The sequence below is a fragment of the Cyprinus carpio genome, chromosome A15 (assembly GCF_018340385.1).
Source record: "Cyprinus carpio isolate SPL01 chromosome A15, ASM1834038v1, whole genome shotgun sequence".
NCBI lineage: Eukaryota > Metazoa > Chordata > Actinopteri > Cypriniformes > Cyprinidae > Cyprinus > Cyprinus carpio.
The window spans coordinates 10,603,700-10,627,754 of NC_056586.1; the positions used below are offsets into that span (position 1 = coordinate 10,603,700).

Below are 24,055 nucleotides of genomic sequence, written 5' to 3' on the forward strand. Positions count from 1 at the left end.
CCCAATGACATATAGCATTTTTCACAGCTAGCCCCATTCTCCACTATAGTAATTTGTTGCAATCAGAGAATAAAGCTCAAACTGTATCCCTTTTTGGCATGATTTCTAAAGAAACAGTATGAATCAGAGATAGAAAAGGATGGACCCTTCCCATAGGCTAAAACAATACCATATGTTATCATAGCTCATAGACACTGATTTTCAAACAAAATGAACACCCCTTTGGTTATTTAATACATATTTGCAGAATACTCCCAATTATTATTATTACTTTTTATTTTTTGGTAGAATCAGTGCAAGGATACCAAGTTAAAGATGCAACAAAGGCTCAGATTAAGCAGCGTGTACTGAACATACAGTATAAATGCAAATAAAAGAATGAGAAAAGCACAGCGACAGAAGGGGACCACAGGGTCCTCAATGCCTGCAGCTCTGCTTTCCCAGGTTGAGTTGTTTTATTATTTTCTTACTGGAGAATGTGGGATTAATAAAGTCTGGTTTTCTTTGTCCAGTTGTGGCTACAATATTGCAACATTGTCCCATCTCAAAGTGCATTGCTCTGTCCTTCATCTTTTGTCCTGTGTCCACTCTCGGTAGTCTTCAGCAATGGACACATCATACAGAAGAGAGGCATCAGGGCTTCTCTTGCTAAGATGACAAGATTTAAACAGGTTAAGAGAAAGCAATAAGTATACAGTACATAGATGGTAAAATAATATTATGAATCAGTGAACTATTTGGACTATGTTGGATCATGTTTTCCTGCTTACCTGCATCTTGCTGTAGATCCAGGGCAGAAGGCTGGTCACTCTGCTATATACTCCCGGTCTTTGTCTTTGTCCACATCCTGCTCCCCAACTCGTAATTCCAGCCAGATACCAGCGGTTATTACCTCCCTTGCACATCAGCGGACCTCCACTGTCCCCCTGAAAGCAACGGCAAGGACAGAGAGAAAGCAAATGGAACATGGACTTCAGATCATTGCGAACAGACATGTATAACATTATTTAAAAGAGTGAATAGTAAAATATAAAATGAATAAATAGTTCTTATAAAAGATGTGTGTATGTATGTATGTATGAAATTCATATATATATATATATTCTTAATAATTAATAGGACAAAAAACATAATTGTCCCATTATGATATTTATATAAAGTACTTCTTAAATCAGTTTGCTTTATATTTGCATATAGTACAAACTTGGTTGAATAAAACACAATTGCAGCGATGTGAACAATACAACATACAGCATTTTCCCAAACCAGAATAAATCAATGTCATGAGACAAAGAAACGCTGGGCTAGACTTTGACAGTGAATAATGTAGTTGCCTGAGGTCACTTGTGCTCTAGTAGCTTTGGTAGACCCACCTGACAGGAATCCCGGCCTCCATTCATATCACCGGCACACATCATATTCTTGGTGATGGCCCCATGGTACACAAGACTGCTGTTACACTGAAGCGTGTTGATGATATTCACTTTCACTTCCATGAGGCTTGTAGAGGCATGGTCTGTGAGAGCAAAGAAATGCTCACAGTCAAAAGTCAGCTAAAACTTCAAAGAAGACAATATGCATTTATGGCTGTGGCGTGGGCATACTTCTAAGATCAAATCAGCATTTTCAAACCGTACTAGTGTGAGTACAGTATGAATAAAAAAAATAAATAAAAAAAATAATAATAAATGTTTTAAATAAAATAAAAAAAGGGTATTGATTGTTGAATGCATTATTATCTTATAATAATATTTTAAGAATCATTTTATATATTTATGTTAATTGTATTTTTGCATAAAGAAATAAAGTCTATTTTTAGGGGAAAAAAAATAATATTTTTTTTTTTTATGCATATTGTGACAATATATTTATGTTTGTTAAGATTTACTACCCTGATTTTTAATGACCGGGATGTGTTCAGATGCTTTACTTTTTAATTTTTTTAATAATTCTTATTAATCTCAGTCATGCTTTTTATTGTTATTATACTAAAATTGTTCTATCTGTATTTTTTTAAACAAAATCAGCACCAATTAAAGCCAACACCACACTATTATAATGTATACATACAGTATTTTACTATTTAAATAATTATTGTATTATTATTATTATGTTATTATTATATATTAAAACATTATATTGTTTGTGTTGAGACTAATTGTCAGAATATAAAAATCACATGCAAGAGATACCTTTATGTTGTTAACGTTATTCATTCATTTATTCATTTCTTTCTTTCTTTCTTTCTTTCTTTCTTTCTTTCTATTTCATTTTATTTTTGGTCTGCTTTTTGTGAATCACTAAATGTTGTATGTTTACGTTCTCTATAACATTGTCCTGTTTTGGTAAATTATGATCATACATGGTGTTACGCTTTGTCCTGTTTCTTTTCCTCTTCCATTTGCATGCATTCTAATTTTAATTGGTCTTTACCTGCACCCTGTTGTGTTGTCCCAAAACCAGATGTCCAGCAATCTGATCCATCTGTAAAGGTTTGGTCAAATGTAGGAAAGCAAACTGGCTGCACAGTGCCTGGATTGAAAAGAGAAATGTTACTGTAGCTTATTTGGAATATAGAAAATAAGTCATATACCCTAAATACTATATTTGGGGTACTTTAATGGTTTCTAAATGGCTTCACTGAAAAAAAAAAAAAAAAAAAAAAAAAGCAGTGTGAACATTTTTTTTTATTTTTTATTTTTCAATATTTCTTTTTTTTTTATTTTTTTTATTTTTGTGTGGAATTTTTATTTTTGTGATATATGCTGAATTGAGAAGGTAACAGGACTGCTGAGTTTCAGCAAGGCAACATCATAATCATTATTGTTATTGTTGTAGTTCTCATTCACTATAATCTTCTTCAGAAGGTAGGGGGTCTGTAGGGAATTCTGGGAAATAGTCCCAGCATAGACACGCCAATAAACAGAATTCTTCATTGAGCTGTGATCAAGAAAAAAATAATGGTTATTTCAATAAATGTTACAATGAAAAAAATTCATTGAGCTGTGATAAAGAAAATATTTAAATAAAAATCATAGCAGCTATACATAATAAACATTTGCTGATGAACATGTTAGTTCCTGTTGCTAAACTTCTAGAACATTAGATTAGCAATAACAGTGTGCTCAGTTCCAAGGGATGTGCACATACTTTGGTAAATTAATTGCTTGAAGCATCTTCCAAATGAATAAAAATGACCGTAAATTTGTGCTGAATGTAGTGGTGAAAACCACTGTCATGAAAACATTTGCAACTTTGTTCCTTCCATCACTATCTGAATGAGTGAATACTAACCCTTGGAAGCAATGGGCGGCTGACACAACAAAGTCTGGAGAGACGAGTGATCCACCACAAACATGACTTCCGCTGTAATGCAGGCTAACCTGCCAAGGCCACTGGCCAAGCTGAGAGGCGCTGCCCCCTATGATCCTGGAGGCACTTTGAGGCTTGCCACAGTCTGAAAGAAAAGAAAAACCTCTTAATTGCATAATTCAACATGGGATGAATCATCCATTACTCACCCACGCAATGTCTCACAATATATCAATATATAGTTTACAAAGGTTTACGCTGATGTACCACATGTATCATTCAGTTATGCATCACAGTTATTAGACATAAACTGAGATTAAATATGACTGGTGGTTTAATAAAAAATAGATTTATTTCTACCTGTGCATTCAAGTGAGACTGCTTTCTCATCTTGACAGCCCGAACTGAACAAACAAAAATCACAAAAGACATTATATAATATTGAGGGGACTGTTGTCTTGACAAAACAAAACATCTGATATCATCTAGTCTTACCTGACATTGACCAGACCCTGTATTAGTTTGGCTGATCTAGGTCCTACAGTAAGGGCTACGGATGTCTTGCTATCAACTGGATTTGATACATAAGACCTAAGGGACAGAAACCCGAGGCATCAGTTAAATAATACAGTAGTTGTTGTTGGGACAAGATTTATATTTGGTCATATTTGGACCATTGAATTCAGATGCATTAATGCATTAAGGTAATAGTTTCTCCCACTCGTGTAGTTCTTTTTTTTTTTTTTTTTTTGGAACATAGCATGCAGACTATTCTTCAATATATGGGTTTGGACAGATATGAGGGTGAGTTAATGATGGCTGAATTTTCATTTCTATTAAGTATTCTTGTTAGTGGTGGATAAATATGTGTACCTTCTAAAGCCCAGTTGTTCACAGATCTGGTCAGCATAACTCTGATCCAATCCCTGACTACACACTGGAAGGAATCGACCATCCTTAGCAGTTCTGACCTGCAACACTCCACCTTCACCGAATCTCACTGAGGATATTGGAGAAGAATGTTAAAACAATGGAATAAGATTTCCTTAATTAGTATTTTTGTCTTGTTTTACAGTAAAAAAAAAATCTGAATTTCTGAACACTAATTTCTGAAAAATATTGCTAGACTTTCAGATTCGTTTTCTGAGATTTCTTAAATCTGTTATTTTAGTGTTGTTAATATTTTATTATAATGTTCTTTAATATTTTGAATTTGCTTTTATTTATTTTTTTTGTATTATTTGTATTGTTTTTAAATAGTTCTTCATAGATTTATTTTATTTTCATTTCAGTTTTAGTAATTCTAGTACTTCAACTCAACATTTCAGCAAGTTGCCAAGGTATTTTTTTTATGTTTTTCATCTAATATATATTTATATATATATATTATATATTTAATAATTTATTTTAATTACAGAAAATAGTTTGTAATGGTTTTAGTTTAAGCTTTGTTATATATATATATATATATATATATATATATATATCTATGTACTGCAGAGTACATGTCATCCTTGTGGTATCACTTTAAAGCCAAAGCACTATCTGAGACACTCAGTTATATCTGATAGTCAGCCTCTCACCACAGTTTGTCTCATCGACGGCCTTTTGACAGTCTTGAATGCCGTCGCACTGTATGGAGGAGTTGGAGCAGGTGTCAGTCACGCCATCATACGTCTCATGCTGTTCTTGATCCTTGCAATCGTTTCCCCTACAATCACTCTCATAATGGACAGAATACATTTTGGATCCATAATGCACTATCCACATACATGAGAGTGGTAAAGAGAAAAAAGAAGAGAGGGATTTAGATAAAAGGTAAACATTAATGGTGTGTCTTGTCATTACAGGCACATCTCTTCCCTTACCTCCAAGCCAGATAGCCAGTCCAATTAAAGCCAACACCAGCAGTGCACCTAACCATCCAACCCAACACTTGGCACTCCGTCCAGAAGACTCCTGTCTTTTTGGAGGAGCTAAAGGAGCAAGAACAATCAGCTATCAAACTCGACTAATCTCCCTCATTTATAATCGAAAGTATGCAGCACTGTAATTGTAGGCACATCAAGGACTGTTCATTAAAAAAAAGACAACTCAGTGCATTTTATGAAGATAAATATGCACCGTCTATCATGACCATGTTTTCAGTTTCTGAAATGAAAGTGTTTTTTTCTTTGTTTCTTTGTTTCTTTCTTTTTTTTTTTTTTTTTTTTTTTTTTTTGGTGGTGATTGAAGTAAAAATGTGTAAGTGGTGTAACTGTCTGTTTTTTTTTTTTTTTGGATTGTTTGGGGTGGTTTTTTTGTATGGTGTTTGTAATACATATAATTCTTGAGACAATTGTTTGGGATAATCTTTCTATATATATATATATATATATATATATATATATATTTATTTATTTATTTATTTATTTATTTATATATTGTGGCCATTAATTAAGAATTTGCTCACACAATTAAGCAGAAATTAATTACAGATTTTTCTCATTTTAGTTAAATCATCACCATGATTTATCTAAATTAAAAAGAGGAAACAAATTAGTACAGTGTGGCCACAAATTAGTAAATTAAACAAATGATTAATTTAGCTAAATAATATATAGGTTGTGTGAGGATCCATCATACAAATCAAATTTAGAGCTGTGAAATTAACTAACCGATCATCTCTTCCTCTTAACTAGTTATGGCATGAAGTAAACATGTATGAACATCAGAAGGTATCTTGTTTCAGTTTCACCCACGGAAATATGTAAGTACACACACACACACACACACACACACACACACACACACACACACACACACACACACACACACACACACACACACATTTTTCAAGTTTCAAGAAGAAAGTCTTATTCACCTAAGTTGGCCTAAATCATGGGGTAATTGTAATTTTTTTTGTGAGCTATCCCTTTAATTTACTCTCCTGTCTGGTTTGTTTGTCGGACACAATGGCAGATTCTGCTCTATGATTGGTGAAGGTTAATTTGTCATTTGTCCTCTCTGTTTTGATTACGATCAGTTTGTAAAAACACTTTGCATATATTAGCTTCAATTAGCAAGAGCAGATTATGTAGAAAGCGTTTTTTTTTTTTTTTTTCTTTTCTTTTTTTTTTTCAGTAGCACCAAACTTGAGTGACTGAAGTGATTCAGTACATACCAACAACATGCTGTGTGACGATGACGGCTGCTACTTGTGCTGGATCCTTTGGAACATAGTACGGCACAGGTTTCTGTGTGAACATGGAGTAGTATGGTGGAGGAGGGTCATTCTACAAAAGAAAAAGTGAAAGTTTTCATGAATGATAATACATTTTCTATCAGCTCTATAATGATTGGTGTGGTTTGACAAGTTCATGATAAAGCATTATCATTTTAAACACAAGAGGTGCCACACAACACTTGCTCTTATAATCTGTTTGTGTACCTTGTCCTAAATAATTGAAATTCCTTGACTTTCCCGCGCCTCAACATTCAAGTCAAATACCATTTCAAATATGACATTAGACTTGTATTTCTGGTCTACTTTTTTTTTTTTTTTTTTTTTTTTTTTTTTTTTACTGTAACCTTGAGAATGGTTTGAAAAATCTCTTGAAAAAAATTATAATAAATAAATAAAATGACATGCTCTAAAAATCAAAGTTGGCATGAAATGAAGTTGTGATTTTCATTTCTTCACAAATGTTGATGTATAGCTCTATGAAACATCTTTTCAAATGGATTTATGGGTTGGAAATTGATCTATGGAAACAGAAAGTGCTCAAAAAAAAATAATAAAAAATTAATAATAATAAGGTGCACAAAAAAATTCACTAGTAAAACTACAAGTGAATGTCACAGTTAATTACAAAGCAGCAAGTGACGTTCGAATAAATTTGAAATGTTGAAGGAGAAAGACTAAAAATGTATTTTCCTGTAAAACATAATCCTGTAATCTACAAAAAAAAAAAAAAAAAAAAAAAAAATGTAGAATATATTTGATTCTTTGGTCACTACATCACATGAGGTGATTACTAAAACCTAATTACTGAGGCCATGTTCTTGCATTGACTGCTTACAACAAATCCATCTTTGAAACTTCCCCTAAAATGCCATTTGTAATAGACATGCAGCTTGGAAACTTGCTTCATTTCCTTGTCTTGCTTATTTCACCCCTTTTATTGTATCGGCTAAGACTATCCAATCTATTATCATCCATGATAAGACCAAACAGATGTGACCAGGTTTTTCTTTTCTTTTTTTTTTTCATTATTTTCTGGGAAAGACTTTGTCTTGAGGAAAGGCTGGCAAGTGTTGATGTTTTCATTTTTTTTTTTTTTTTTCATAAACAGTTTGGTCACTAGGATAAAATGGATTGCTTCCTTGTGAAGAAAAGATTACAGTGTCTCTTCTTCTGGATGTATACAATTACAGGAAGTATTTATAGTTACACAAATAGTTCAGTAAAAGTATATAGGGATTGTATCATTGTCATGTCACTGCAAACTCGTATGACTTTCTTTCTTTTGTGGAACACGAAAGGAGCCTTTCTGATGATTACTTAAAAAAAAAAAAAACAATGCAGATAAAAGTGGTCTAGTCCATAGTATTATACTGTACATTCCCTTTAGTGAGCCTTTCATTGTTGCAACCGAATCAGTAAGACAGTTAGCTGAACTTGAGAATCAAATCGAATACTTGGCCTACTTGGAGGCATCAGCGTTTCTCTGAAAACCATGGTTCATTCTGTCTATGTTATGCACTGTATTTGCAGTAGGCCTACACCTTTGCAAGCTATGCAGCTGAACCAGATGCTTTCAAATATATAGTATTGAGTTGTGTTTTATGACTGATGCATTTTGAAGGCCACACTACCTCACTTGAATTTCCATTTCAATGGCCTCTTTCTCTGTCGCTTTCAGAAGAAGTCACTCTTCAGTCCAGTGAGCAGGTGTGTAAGTGCTTGACCAAATAATAATAATAAACCCGTATCTTTACACCCGCCTTGTCACTGCAAGTGTGCGTGCTTCACACCTTGCCAGGATTTGACAGGTGGGTCATGTTTCTGGCCTTTAAATGTGTATTAAATTCATGTTGTATTCATGTAGTTTAAATACACCATAGCTACCACTCTTCAAGTATCACAATACAGCATAAAGCTTGACCAGGAATCTGGTTTTTGATTGCTGCCTACCTAATACTTTGGTTAGCCTATTCAACCTGACCAGTCACCAAAACCAGACCAGACCAGACCGGTCACATTTTTTGTGCAGTGCCATTTTTTTTAATTATTATTATTTAAATTTTTTATTTTATCAAATATGAATCAGTCATAATAAAGAATTTTAGAGAGTATATTAAAAAATGAATGTATTATTTATAATGAGTAATTCTAATTTCCTATTATTAAACCTACTTTACTGGTAAAATGTCTGGAATGATGAGTCAGTCTTATACTGACATACCAAAACAATACTGAACACTGGACAACTTTCAGTCCAGAATGAATAGTGTGTTTCTGTCTGACATTAAGGATGATGAGAGTGTTATTTAGCTACCTCAACATACCCAATTTCTTTAAATCCATTCTTAAGATTCAGTGGGCTTTAAAACAAGTCCTTTCTCTGCAGGTGATCTAGAAAGCTGAAATGAGCCAATATCAGGCTAAACACCTTTAAACAATAAGACTTAGTTTGAGGAATGAAGTGTGGTTTAGGTTTCATTGTGCTGTGTTTGAAGCTGAACTAGAGAATGAGAATGTTTTTCATTTCAATGTGGAGGAACTGGTTTGTAAAAACCCTCACCCTTATCCAAAAGAGAGGCTAGCAATTATATAAAGCTATTAGCTGCCAAGTTGCCATGGCAGTGAACCATAAATGAAATATGCATTACCTTAAACTTTTTCATTGTAAGTTTTTATAAGAGCAGTAGGTTATCACCACACACACACACACACACACACACACACACACACACACACACACACACACACACACACACACACACATATATATATATTATTTTTTTAATGTAAATTTAATCCCATGGGTATTACTTTACAATAAGGTTCCATTAGTTAAAATCAGTTAATGCATTAACTAACAATGAGCAACACATTTGCATAATTCATTCATCTTTGTTAATGTTAGTATATACATAGTTTCAGTTTATATAGTTTATAGTCGACATATAAACATAAACCACACACACACACACACACACACACACACACACACACACACACACACACACACACACACACACACACACACACACACACACACACACACAAGATTGTTCATTGTTATTCAACTCATTGTTAGTTAGCTCAGGTCCATTAAATACTATTAACAGATACAAAGTTTGATTTTAATCAAATATTGATAAAAACAATATCTAATTCTAAAAACTAATATTATATAGTTAACTAATGTTAACAAATGGAACCTTACTGTAAAGTGTTACTATTATATAATATATAAATATATGCATTCTTATCAATACAATTGAAAATGATATGCTAGATAATACATGCAGTTATTAATGCCACAAGTGAAACAATGTATGCATGTTAAAAAGTCCCTGTTTACAAAACTAAAAGCCTTTATTTTTTTTTATTAATTAATTAATTTATTTATTTATTTTATAATGGAGTGTTACCTATTGGAAATTTATTAACACATTAACTTTCTAAAATCATGAGGTTAAGTACACTTAATTATTTCAATTACTTGACAGGTGTCATTGCTGTTAATTGTTTCAACAACCCAAAACCAAAAACATTTCCAAGAAACCAGCTCAAGTATTTCTTGAGTGCTTGAGGCCACTTCAGTACATGCAAGCCAGACTCATACAAATACATTTATATTAAAAGACCACTGAAATAGACCATACGACATAGAAATTTAACATTTCACACGTGCATAAAAAACTAAACACAGGTTAAAAGTTTTCTATCTGCAGCCAAAAATCTGTGATTCTGTCTTACCGTGTCATTGTCTGCCATTAGACACAGGAGTGAGAACTATGGTTAGTTCCAAAGTGTCTATATATTAGGATGGGTGGGATTTCAACCTGTCTCTACAGTCCCAAAGGAAAAATGAGACCCTCTTTTCTATTTCTGACCTGCTTTTCAAGACATAGTTAGGACTGCCCTCTTATCCTCCCTCTTTTAGTCTCAGTGGAGGAATGCCAGTGTCATATCTACCTGCCCGACCAGTTTCACGATACTCGAGCCCTGGACGCTCTACACTCACCTTCCCTCATGGTTCACGTGGAAACAATAACCTGAAAATAGTCTCGCATCAAAATACCTTCCTTGTTGGAAAGTTATTAAAACAATGTCACTGCTGGATGACTAGTTGGACTAAAATGTGTTTGATTTATCAGAAATTTTTTAAAGATATTAAACTTCAATCAATGGAACCATCTTGTAGATTGCAGTCATTCAACTACAGGCCAGAAGTTGGGTAATCATTTTCTCTCACTCAGGGCTGTATCTCAGATTTCAAGTCAAAAGTCTAATTGCATGGTAATTGTGGTACTTAGTATTTTTTTTTTTTTACTTGTGGTTTTGTTGGTTTCAAACACGTAGTTCAAAACTGTCTAAAATTATAACAACGTTTAATAATACAACCATTTCGCACATGATAATTTAGCACAGTGAAACAAGGGTTAATTAAATAATTAAATAATTAAATAAGATGTTAACACATCTCTATGTATGACAGACATGAGACAACCTTGATTTATTTAACAATTTAAACCAACATAAAACAAACTATGAATTCTAGTTATTTTGACAAATTAGAGCAGGAATATAGTGAAGGTAAGAGACAGGTTACATCACCACTTTCATTGGCTATTTGAGCTGAAACAGAAAGCTTGTAACACAGTGATATAAAGAATGCATATTCAGCAATGTATAGTATCCCCAAGGGGTGTTCCCATTGTGTCATAGCTACGCAGTGTTTCATTCCCTATTCAGAGAACATGGGTTTCATGAGTAACCCGAGACGTTTTCAGCATTGATAATAATATGAAATGTTTCTTTAATACTAGATCATCATATTAGAATGACTTCTGAATGATCATGCACTGAAGACTGGAGTAATGATGCTGAAGATTTAGCTTTGCCATCAAAGGTGTCATGATCTCTATAGCTGGAGTGCCTGTGAGCTTCGCTAGAGGGCACTCCATTGCAGACTATTCCCACTTTACCCCGGACTTCAATCCCCATAATCCTTTGCCTGGACTCATCATCACTGTTTGCATTCACTTGTGTCTTGTTACATCATCTGTCTCACCCTATTTAAAGCCTGGTTCTACACACACTCATGGCTCAGTGTTGTGAGTCCTAGTTCCTGTGTTTCCTTGTTTCTTTGTCTTCGTGGTTTTTGATCCCTGGACTGTGTACCTTGATCTGATTGTTTGTTGCCTGCCCTGCCCTGCCTGATTATTGGATTGCTCTTTTAACAATCTTATGCATGATCTCAGCTAGTATGAAGCAAGCCAAGTTTATAAAGCGTACCTTCACTCTACACTGCCTCCTGTTGGCCAAATGAAGAATAGTTGCTTTGAGCCTTTATACCAGGATATCTCTATTACTCGAGATCTACCTTCCTGCAAGATTCAGCTCAAACCCTAATCAAACACAACTGAACCAACTAATTAATGCCCGCATTCCAGAAGAGGTTGGAAGTCGGAACATCCGAGTCGAAAAGGCCACTTCCAACCCAATGAGTTCCAGTCAATTACATGTAAGGTTAACATTGACCACGGCTGTGGCTAGAAGGGATACAGCAAAAACAGGAAGCTAACAATAATTAAATTTTTCTACCTATTAGATTTTTATTTTTTATTTTTTTTACGTCTACACCTACTCCAACCCTAAACCTACCTAAACCTTACAATAATGGGAAAACAGTAATTATTGTTGTACAGTTTAAGAAAAAAATTACATTTTACTGATGTGCGCATGCCTAGTAGTTTTTGCTGTATCCCTTCTAGCCTTAACCATTGACCACATGATGTTGCTAGGACACATCAAGAGCATTTTTGTGCATTGAGATTTTCTGGTTTTGATGTAATTGACATCAAAAATAAAAAAATAAAAATAAATAAAAATTATATATATATATATAATATATATATATATATATATATATATATATATATATATTATATATATATATATATATATATATATAGTTCATTTTTATTTATTTTAATTTTAATTTTAATAATTAACAAAAGGTAACTCAGAGTCCACACTATGCTCTTTGGAAGAAGTGATGTCAGATAACGATACAAATCATTGCAAAGCAACTTTACAGAAAATTAAGTTTCTACAATATTTAGTAGTAGCTTATCAGTTGTGAAAATCATTTCTAAGTCGGCACAAAACACTTATTTCGATGAAAGAAGAACTGAATACATTTTGATGCCTTCACGCCATGTCGTAATTACTGTGATTGCGAGATGACAGCATGTGACGTTCTATTTGGAGCTGTTCAGATCCTTGAACTCAGACTTTGAACTATTGCACTATCACTAAACATAACGCCTATTGAGTCTGAAGTGCTCAGGTTGTACAAGTTGTAGCTCTCCGAAAACTCCAAGTTCTCAATTTGTAATTATGGGTTCTACGAGGATGTGAATGTTTTTTACAAGTTGGTATATCGTAATCACGGTTATTACAATATGGTGTGAATGCACCTTTAGTACACTTTCTATTAGAACAGGAAGAAAATGATATTAATAGGAAAGGAAGGAAGTTATGTCAAGAAGCAAAATATTGACACATAATTGTATTATTGCTATCAGCTATTGCTATCAGGTTTGCTCTATCTAGCCAGCTACTAGTGATTTGTAGTTTGTTAACGTTTCCATATTTGTGCCATAATATTAACATTTCTACTGTATGACAGGGAACATTAGCTATTTGTGTAAACTAACCTCATAGTTTGTTGAGTGTATGGAAACATTATAAAATTGTTGTTGTCATGATAACAAGTGGGAGGTTGGGTTGGGTTGGGTTCATTCCTTGGGCTCATGGTTCATTCCACCCTTAAATGAGTCTCTGTCTCTCATGTTAGCAGAAATAAGAAGAATATTTGATGACATAAGCAGTAAATTTGGACAATCTCATCATTATATGGCAGCAAGGGACATACCAAAATGACCTTTTGTCAGGAGAAAACACATGGGAAAGTGCTGTTGTCAAAAAGAAACATTGCGAGGAAGGACAAAGAGGAAGTTACAGCCCTTTCCTAGCAGAAAGTTCCCTCTCATTTCACCAGACCATTCAACCATCATCAGTACAGCTCATCTAACCCGGCTGAGACACATATCTGAGAACTGTTTCTGTAGCTCACACATTGCAGAAGTTCTGAAAAAAAAAAGAAAAGGAAAAAAAAAAGGAATGATTGTCGCTTTACATGCCACTCAGATTGTCACTTCTATCAAAGTAGGCGGGTTTTGGTCAAAATAAGCTCAAAAATGTACCATACTTCATGATATTAGTCAAAGGTCTGTCTACTTGAGACTGTTGTGAATTAAATAACCTCTGGTTAATAATGTAAGTAATATGTCTCACCAGAAGAGGGCGATGTTTTACCTTTTTTTAGTTTCTCTGGGGCTCTATTGAGCGCCATTCTTTTGTTTTCGACAAGGAGCTTCCAAACTGTGGTGACCTTGATAGTTTCTGGGGAAGTGCTGGTTCTGTTTGCAAAGGGACATTCAAAATTAGGCTAATGATAACAATAAACAAGAACAAAACAACAATGCTGTCAGGAATAGAGTTACACTCTTTACAGTGGCGTGCAATGTACAAAGTTCCTAGATCATGTACTTTTCACAAAGCTTTTGTGGAGCTTTTGCCTACTGAAAGTGATTTTCAGAAAGACGTTTCATCTGCTGAATAGTCAGTATGGTGTTAACTGTAAAGTCAAATGAACGCACTGTATTTCTATCCCTCTCAGCCTTTTTTTCATTTCTCTAAAACATTTAATATGTTGCTACCAGACGAAGATCTATAAAAGGAGTTTTTATAATGTATTTGGCCATGTTATGTATTTGAAATGACGTGAACCACACACTTCTTGTCACAATTCCGCTTTTGTAGAAACATGTTTTGTTTGGTGACACCAACAACAAAAAATATGAACATGCTTGGGGAGTAACAAAGTACACTTTAGTATTTAAAATACAAAATATGAGTATCTGTATTTCATTATAGTTACATTTTAAATGGGTAGTAATCAAATTACAGTTACATCCAAATGTATTTTAGATTACCAGAGTGACTTTGAATCTGGGCTTGTAGCCTGTTCAATTAGTAACCTGCAGAGTGGAGACAAGCTTGTCAGGACTCACAAAAATACAGGAGAAATCAGAAAGCCATGTGCATAATGCATTTTGTATTTATTTATTTAGTGTTTGTCATGGAAATACAAAGATAATTTTACTTAAATGCTAAATTTCTATCAGGTTCAAATGATTCAACCTCTAATCTGAAAAAGTATCTTGAGGTAAGTTGATTGTTGAAAACCAGGGCTGCCAATTCTCAAACAACTGGAACTGTTCTCATGCAGTCACCACATGTCTAATATTTTATCACAGCACTCAGTCTTTTTGGGTATGAGTCTATCAGCATGACACATCTTGACTTGCCAAGATTTGCCCACTCTTCTTTGCAAAAACGCTCCAAATCTGTCAGATTGTGAGGGAATCTCCTGTGCACAGCCCTTTTCAGATCACCCCACAGATTTCCAATCGGATACAGGTCTGGACTCTGGCTTGGCCATTCCAAATCTTTAATCTTCTTCTGGTGAAGCCATTTTTTGTTGATTTGGATGTATGTTTTGGGTCTTTGTAGTGCTGAAGGCTAGCAGAAGCCTGAAGGTTTTGTGCCACTATTGCCTGGTATTTGGAACTGTTCATAATTCCCTCCACTTTGACAAGGCCCCAGTTCCAGCTGAAGAAAAACAGCCCCAAAGCATGATGCTGCCACCATATATAGTAGTGACAAACTTTTTGAAAGTGACCTTCCCAGTCCTCTTACTGAAACATGCTTTATTATTACATACAATATTCTTAAACTTTTATAAAACTTCATACAGTATATCCATTTATTTCGTAAAGGTATTCTTTATTGTGTACATATATTGTACATGTTCCCATATAAATGTGAATGTATGTACACACATATACACACATTCACGGAATGAGTTACCCAGGTCCCCCGAGGAGAGGCCCAAGACGCTGTGTCTCATTGCCATGCCTCAGGCTTGCCTGTACATCTCAAAAAGAGTACAAAAGAGTTGATTACATGTATGTTTAATTCAGGTGCCCTTTTATACTCACAGGCGCTTTGCTTGTGACGTCATTGACTGCCGTCTGCTAATGAATACTGGTCATGTGTTTACACGTGCTTCAAACACGGGTCACAGTTATGGCATTCCCCATAGCGTCAACACCAAGACACAGCGTCTTGTTACCCTTCTCAGGGAACACTGCCTAAGACACAACAATACTTGAAGTACACAAAGAACAACTAACAATGGCTAAAAACAATAAGACAAGTTTGCTTCGATTATAATTAATAAGTTCTTCTGTGTCAAAACATAAACAGAAAAACATTACATCAAAGTCTCGATTGAGCTGAATATACTGTACATGATCATAAAAAAAGTTTTAATCAAAAACACCAAATTTTTTTTTTTTTTTTTTTTTTTTTTTTGAAAAGCAGCAATGAAACAAAGGAAACACCTTGGAAGTAGTCAGAAAGCACCAGAAAGCACATTTGACCAAATATAAAAATGAAACCCTGTAATGAGCACAATTCAAATGGAAACACTTCCTTGTGTAACACAGCAATGGCCAACTAAAGCAAATCATTTTAACATTATGAAATAAAAATCCCCAAATAATGTAATTTTGTCATTCATTCAATGTCATTCATTCATTCATTCAAAAAAAAAAAAAAGGTGTACATTTTAATTTAATTTTAAAACGTATTTGACAGAATAGGCCCTTACATATACCATGCTGAATGGGAAACAGTGTCACTGTGCCATGTTATTTTTTGTGTAGTTTTCACACTGCGGGATTGGGTTATTTTTCAGTGCTGTGTATTTTCTGTTTAGTTTGACCTCAATAAGAGGGGTCAGAGATCTTCCAGATAGCCATGGCAACATCTGCACCTGATGTCATAGCAAATGATGTTAATCTGGGCCAATCAGTGTTCTGGTAACAGAGTTAAACTTCATTCAGTGAACCTTCTCAGAGAGGCCATGTGATGATTTGAACTCTCGAGGAAGATCTAATGTAGTATGTACATGCATTTTGAGTCTAAATATAGAAACATGCCCTAGATATTGTGGATGCTCATTATGTGATTCATTCTGATTTTGACCTATTTACATACACACAACATAAAGCAAAACCCAGGATCCAACCAGACGCTTAATTTATTGATTTTAAATTTTCAAATCATTACAAATATTTTGATTTATTTCATCTTGAAAAATGCTGGCCGAGCATGCACGAGCGAATATTGCTATTTATGGTTTTGCTTGGTGAGATGATTCTGTTTAATAAAATGCACAGTAGCTATAATAAGATCATAATTACATGAACAAATCATTTAGAAACAGGACTGTTATATTTCTAGCTCTCATTTGTTGAGTGAGTTCTGTATCAAGTTTCATGTGATTCAGCTTTAGATCAGGCATGTGAAAATACTTTTATGAGAAATCTGTTCTTGGACCAGCCTTTGTCTGATTCTAGAGGGAACTGATTCTAGATTATCAGTTTCAATATAAATGTACTCTCCAGGTCTGATTGAGGGTGTGAGTATGAGCTGAATGGATTACCACAAAGCTCTTTCAGTTCTTTAACTAACATGATGTGTGTGTGTGTGTGTGTGTGTGTGTGTGTGTGTGTGTGTGTGTGTGTGTGTGTGTTATGTAGGCCAGTATAATATATATATATATATATATATATACTTTATCTTTTGGTTTAAAACAATACTAAAAAAGTATAAATGTGTAAATAAGATTTAAAGGGGTCATGTGATGCGATTCTAAGTTTTCCTTTCTCTTCGGAGTGTCACAAGCTGTTCGTAAATAGATAAGATCCCTAAAGTTGCAAAGACAAAAGTCTCAAACCGAAAGAGATATTCTTTATAAAAGTTAAGACTTGTCCACACCCCCCTAAAATGCCTTGTTTAAACACACCCCCACATGTCTACATCACTGTGTGGGAAGATTTGAATAACACCGCCCAAATGTTCATGCAAAGAAAGAAGGTGTAACTGTGATTCTTGCTGTAGTATTGTTACCGCCGCCGCCATGCCGTGGAATCGTTGTGTGCTGACTCACAGCCTGTAAGTATGTTTTCATATTTAAAGTATTTGCGACTAATGATTCAAACGCGAGTTTTGAGCAGTGTCGAGTAGCTCTTGTTGTTTGTCGTTTATCCGATCATAAATGCAGACATGGTTTTATGTTTACATGGCGTGATGCAACACTACGCATAAAAAGACAGTATAAGTCATTATAATCAATAATTATGTCCCCACTGGATTCTACAAATGCCTCATTTGTAATGGGTTTTATTGGTTTTGTCTCGTCGCGCCAGGACACAGCATCACAGTATGGTAAGGAGCTTAAAATTTCCGTCACACGCTTGAGGTATTCGGCCAATCACAACGCACTAGATAGCTGGCCAATCAGCGTACACCTTGCTTTTCAGAACGATGAGCTTTGTCAAAATCGACGCGTTTTAGAAAGGTGGAGCATAGAGGAACAACAATAATGTACAGTATATGGAAAATAATGTGTTTTTTGAAACTGAAACCACATAAACACATTTCATTACATTTAATTAAAAATATTATGCTATTTTTTTTTGTTTTTTTATAAGTGCCACTTTAATAAATCAATATGTTTAACAGAAAACCATTAATCACAATATACACAACAGCTTAGACCTCTTCTCAGAACTTGGTTACAATTTCCAACCACACCCCGCCAAATGTCAAAGTTGGTTTTCTGTACTAAGAATCCAGGCACAGATATTCATGCACACACATGCAAGTGGTCACATGCTGATATGCAAACATACTTTTAGTTCAGTACTGAGAAACACAAGTTTTAATAGCTTAGAAAATGTGTTAATCACAAACAGTAATAACTTAATGAGCCATTACTAACAAAAATTCCTTTGTAAATACCAAGAACAAACATGATAACTCTGGTACTCTCCCTAATTAATGTGTGCACTGGTAATTCCCTTTACATTGGCAAAAATTAACATGTACTCATAGGTTCACACATTTATATTGTAGATGTTTTATGTTCTATATTTACACATGTTCACATACGCAGCTATAGTTTGCACTTGATGGTACATTTATAACCACAAGAGAGAGAGAGAGAGAGAGAGAGAGAGAGAGAGAGAGAGAGAGAGAGAGAGAGAGAGAGAGAGAGAAAACATGTTGCTTTCTTAGAGTGGGTGAATTATCTGCCATCACGGAAGACTGACTAAAGCAAAACAGAAAGGGGGGAAGTTCACAGTGCAAATACATAGAGGAGCAGTCAACCGCTCAAACTTACATTCACATGACAGAGAGAGAGAGGTGCGGACGGAACTGAGCAGTAACTGAACATTGAGCTGGCTCTCTTAGAAGAGTTATTTAGTTATCAGCAACACTGCATGCTGAGTTTTTACGCGTGCGTTTGTGTGTGGAACTGGACTGGAATTGGGATTTTTAATATTGGATATGATACTCAACTGACATAAACATGGATTGGACTTCATGGATGTCTTTTTTGGTCACGTTAATAATCATCCCAGTTTACATAGCAGGTAAGATTGATTGATTTATGTAAATTTTTTTTGATGCTAATTCTTAATTTTGCTAGGTTATATATACGACAATAATGTATTTTACTGGATAATAATATAAATTAATTATATAAAATAATATTTGTACATTAAATATTAATAAAAATAATATCCACAATACTGAAAATGCAAAATAAATATAAAGTGCAAGTGGGCGCATGACTTGTCCCCAGTTTCTGTCACAGCAATGACGTGAGTGAAGTAAATTCCTTGCCAAATTTGGACGCCCCCAGTGACCTTAAAACCTCTCAAAATTAATATTTAGCAAAGACGATCTTTATTTAACTATTTAACTCTTTATTTGGCAAGTATATTGATTATAAACACTGACTCTAGTTAATATTTGTCAGGTGCCTCAGGTGTTTAAACCACCCTAGACAATAAAGTTAGAGAAAACAGAAACTTGTGTAATTGGATTTTTTACTCAACCCCCAACTGAATAACCCCGGTCTTTGCCAATACATTGTATTGTTCAGCATTGTGTAAGTTCTTTTGGGGAAAATTTGGGTAGGTGGTTCGCTTGATAAAACAGACTTCCATTTAAGTAAAATGAGTAAAGAGAAGGTGTTGTCATGTCACCTACATCTGGAAAGTACAGCTGATCATGGTTTGTTCAGAATACATACAGTACCTCAAGTGTAAGACTTAAGCTTTGACTGGAATAAGTGGAAATAAACCACTTCTCTATTGGGAAGATATGAGCATTGATTCAAAGTATGGGGAAGGGTGCGGATAATTCTGATAATTTTTCTCTTTTGTTCACAGGAGAGCAGCTGGAATTAAATGTGACATTAGACATATGGGAGGGAGATGTAACTGTGCTCTGGGATCCCCCTAAAGGAGCCCCCGTATATGCCCTTTATCAAGTAAATACAGCACTGTAAGCAGAAATTTTGTTCTACTATCCTTCAACCAGTATAATACAATATATATTCACAGTTGCCAAAATATTATTTTAGTTTTTGCCCACCTTTTTTGCTTGAACAAATTTTACAATACTCCAAAGCTAATATACTTGTCTTTGTTTTGATAGAGATAAAGGTCCTGATGCTAAGTGGGACATTGTGCCACAGTGTAACATGACAACTGAAACTAGATGTGAACTTGGGAACTTTATATACAAACCTCGAATGAAATTAAAGATCGGACTGTTTGAAGGAAATTATAACTTTTCCTGGTCAGCAGTAAAACGAATTCATTTAATTTACAGTAAGTATTCGCAGGACCACTATTTAAAAAAAAATTAAAATAAATAAATACAACTACCACATTCTTATAAAGAACATCAGGGTTTACTTTCTACAATTTGCACAATTTGTAATGGTGATCTTCCTTCTGTGTTTTAGGCAAATTGTTGACTCCAGAGTTTGACCTGTCTTCATCCCCTAATACAGTGAAAGTTAAAATTCACAGAAAGCCTTTTCTCGTAGATCTTTTTGAATATGGCCCAAGTTACACTGCCATTCTGTATCCAAAAGGACGGGAGAGTGAGGTTGGTTTTTTTGTGTACCAGCCCAACATTTTTTGTATCTTTAAATGAAATTGTTTATTATATTGCATGCCATTGCAATCTTAAAACCTGTGTTTTCCCTTATGTAGGCTTTAACAGTACCTGATGATGATGAAGATGGTGAGGTGGAGTTCACTTCATTATCGTTATGGCAGGAGTATTGTGTTCATGTGAAAGTGGAGATGACATCTAATGATGGGAGCAACACCTCATTAGCACAATGCATATATCCATCAGCAGGTACTATACAGTAGATCACACCATTTAAATAACTAATAATCATCTAATTTTACAGAGGTCTCTCAAATAGAAGAAGAATCACAAGCTGTTTTATATAATGCCAACACAATATTAAAAATGAATCTGGATTTATTTAATAAGCATTACATGTAGCACAAAATAAACCCCTTTAGGGTGATTCAAGACCCTTCAGCTTTGTGTTTGGGTTTATAGGGCATGGTTGTTGGGTTTATTATTGCCTAAGAATGTTCCTAAAATTATTTCTATGTGATATTTAAATCACTTTCTCTTGTTTGTCAGATATGTCCCTGTTGATCTCTATAACCACTATTGGTGTAGTTGGAGTCATGTCCTTCTTCATGTTTATAGTCTGTTTCTTCCTGAGGCGTCCTAGTAAAATGCCTGCAGTTCTGGTAAGTAAGCTTGGGGTTTGAAAATTAATGCAGTTTCTTCAAAACCAAAAGTGTTATAGCAAGCCAGTTTCGGGGTCTTAAAAAAGGAATAAAGTCTAAGAAGAAAAGCTCAGTTCTGATGTCTGTCATAAGTGTTGGTTCTCCTTTCGAGGAACAGTAGCAGAAAAAGGAAACACTGGGGATTTTTTTTTTTTTTTTTTATGTCTTGCGTATCTGTCATCTCATCGATGTTTGGTTCTAAATGATAACAGAATGCCATTCAGAATGAAACTATTTTAACACTTTCTGGTTTTCAAATAAATAAATACATTATATATGTATATACCTGTATGTGTATGCAGATTTTTAAATGTTTTGGAAAAAAAGTGCTCATCGAGGCTGCATTCATTTGATCAGAAATGCAGTAGAAACAGCAATATTCTGAAATATATATATATATATTTTTAAATAATTTAAAAAGCCTATTGAATATATTTTAAAATACAATGATGACAAAGCTGAATTTTGAGCAGCCATTACTGCAGTCTTCAGTGTCACATGATCCTTCAGAAATAATTTTCATATTCTGATCTGATGCTCAAGAAACATTTCATTATTAGTTATTATTAATGTTGTGGAAACAATGATACATTCTTTAATTTAATTTTATTTTATTCTGGATTCTTTAATGAATGAATCCCTGCTGAATAATAATAACTTCTTACATACACACAGACCTTACTGACCCCAAACATTTCATTAATTTTATTATTTAATTTGTATTTCCATCAGAAATCTGCTGTGAATGGATGGAACCCTATGAATGTAGGATTGATCCAAGTGGAAACAGTCACTGACAAGGGATGGCTATTGACTAGCAATAAAAAGGCGGGAAAGAGTAAAGCATTTGATGAGAACAAGGACCTTCTGGAGAAAGACAAAGAGAGAAGAGAGAGTGCAGACAGCGGAATGAGTGCTGACCAGCAGCATTCGGTTAAGAACCGAAGCACAGATGGAGATATATTACAGGAAGACAGCGGTTGTGGCAGTCTGACAGACACAGAGGACAGTCTCAGCAGTGGAAGAAGAAGCCTGGAAGAGCTCCCTTTCTTAGACGGAGGAGTAAATAGCAGCAACGAAAATGAAAGAAAAGAGGACAGTGGCTTGGGAATGGGAAACCAGGATGTGTCTGACAATCTCAAGGAGGAAGGCGGTGACCTCCTGTCTGAGATAGTAATAGTTGGGGACGGATACCGTAGTCAGAGTCCTTCAGCTGATGCTGAAAGTGAGCCCAACATCCCATGTGACGTAGAGGCTAACATGGCCAGCCCTAGCAGTGGTTATCGGTCTGGTCATGTGACGTGCTTGTGTTCTGACATTGAGACTTGCATGTGGTGCAAAACCAGGAAGCTCCTAACAGACAGTGATTCATTGTCTCATGAGCAAACCAGCTGTACTTTCACAATTGCTAATGACAATGACAGACCAAGCTATTTGAAAAATTCTCCTTTACAGTCTGTGAATGTATCAGGATTGGAAGACTTGTCCTCGCAGTCAGATGAAAACTGCAGTGAGTCGTCGCTTTTTATCACCTGTCCCCTACTTCTACAAGAACCTTGCCAGCTGGACACTTTGTCTCTTAAATTAGGAGACGTAGAACTGACATTCACGTGAGATGTGAGACTTTTTCATGAATGGGTAAAAGCACTGAACAAAGCGTATCCGCTTCTCCTCATGCTGTTTGCTCCAGCAGACGTTTATTTCTCGATTAGAGCAGCAGCAGAGAGATGCTACCTGTGGCTGTGTCACTGATACTGGGACGTCCGGCGTGAGACTGTCCCTCTGTGACGTCCTGCATGCATCGGGTCATCATTTTGCCAATATGCTGACCAGAGAGGAGACATTCAAGCTTCTACTTGAGTGATCAAGAGTGAGATACTATCAGAATATGATGATAATGAGACTGAGACATTACTAATTCTCAGTATCTAATCTCATGAATCTCACCCACCATTGAGACAGTGACGCCATTATGTTACACACTCAAAAAAGGGGGAAATTTTGGCAGCAATGCTACAAAAGAACCATTTTTAGTTTCCCAAAGAACCTTTCAGTAATCAGTTCTTTAAAGATCCATTTTTTTATTACACTCTTAAAAATAAAGTGTCTTTATTGGCATTGATGGTTCCAAGAAGAACCTTTAAACCTTTAATATCTATGGAAACTTTCCACTGCACAAAAGGATCTTTATAGTGAAAACAGGTTATTTGTTTTAAATAATAATAATAATAATAATAATAACAATAAAGTATAATGTTGTTTCTCGTAAGAACTGTTTGCTGAAAAGTTGGTTGGGGAACCAAAATGATTCTTCTATGACATCACTGCAAAAACACCCTTTTGGAACCTTTATATTTAAGAGTGTAGTTTGAAGAACATTTTAAATGTCTAAATATATATATATATATATTTTTTCACTATAAAAAAACCTTTTGTGCAATGGTAAGGTTTTGTGGATGCTAAAGGTTTTTCAAAGAACCATCAGTGGCAATAAAGAACCTGTACATACACACTTTTGCAAAATTTGCACATACATTGTACGTATTTACATTTTATGTATGTACTAACATTTTTATGCTGAATATTGAGTTGTACTGAATGTGATGGAATGATGGGAAAAGAAATAATAAAAATAACTAGATTTTGA

At 34.7% G+C, this 24,055-nt stretch overlaps 2 protein-coding genes across 2 annotated transcripts; one reads left to right on the forward strand and one right to left on the reverse strand.

The window, feature by feature from the left end:
• Positions 1-258: 258 nt before the first annotated feature.
• LOC109050842 (transmembrane protease serine 13-like) lies at positions 259-10,438 on the reverse strand. Its single transcript, XM_042770979.1, has 13 exons — positions 10,283-10,438; positions 6,476-6,587; positions 5,181-5,288; positions 4,896-5,072; positions 4,186-4,312; positions 3,808-3,903; positions 3,673-3,716; positions 3,295-3,457; positions 2,771-2,940; positions 2,434-2,532; positions 1,374-1,516; positions 771-926; positions 259-648 (listed from the first exon to the last, which is right to left on the reverse strand). The coding sequence occupies exons 1-13, from the start codon at positions 10,298-10,300 to the stop codon at positions 634-636; spliced, it is 1,428 nt and encodes a 475-aa protein (XP_042626913.1). The 5' UTR covers positions 10,301-10,438; the 3' UTR covers positions 259-633.
• Positions 10,439-18,880: 8,442 nt separating this feature from the next.
• LOC109050535 lies at positions 18,881-24,055 on the forward strand. Its single transcript, XM_019068088.2, has 7 exons — positions 18,881-19,167; positions 19,972-20,086; positions 20,240-20,415; positions 20,553-20,698; positions 20,806-20,956; positions 21,257-21,369; positions 22,141-24,055. Exons 1-7 carry the CDS (start codon positions 19,104-19,106, stop codon positions 23,020-23,022), a joined length of 1,647 nt encoding a protein of 548 aa, XP_018923633.1. The 5' UTR covers positions 18,881-19,103; the 3' UTR covers positions 23,023-24,055.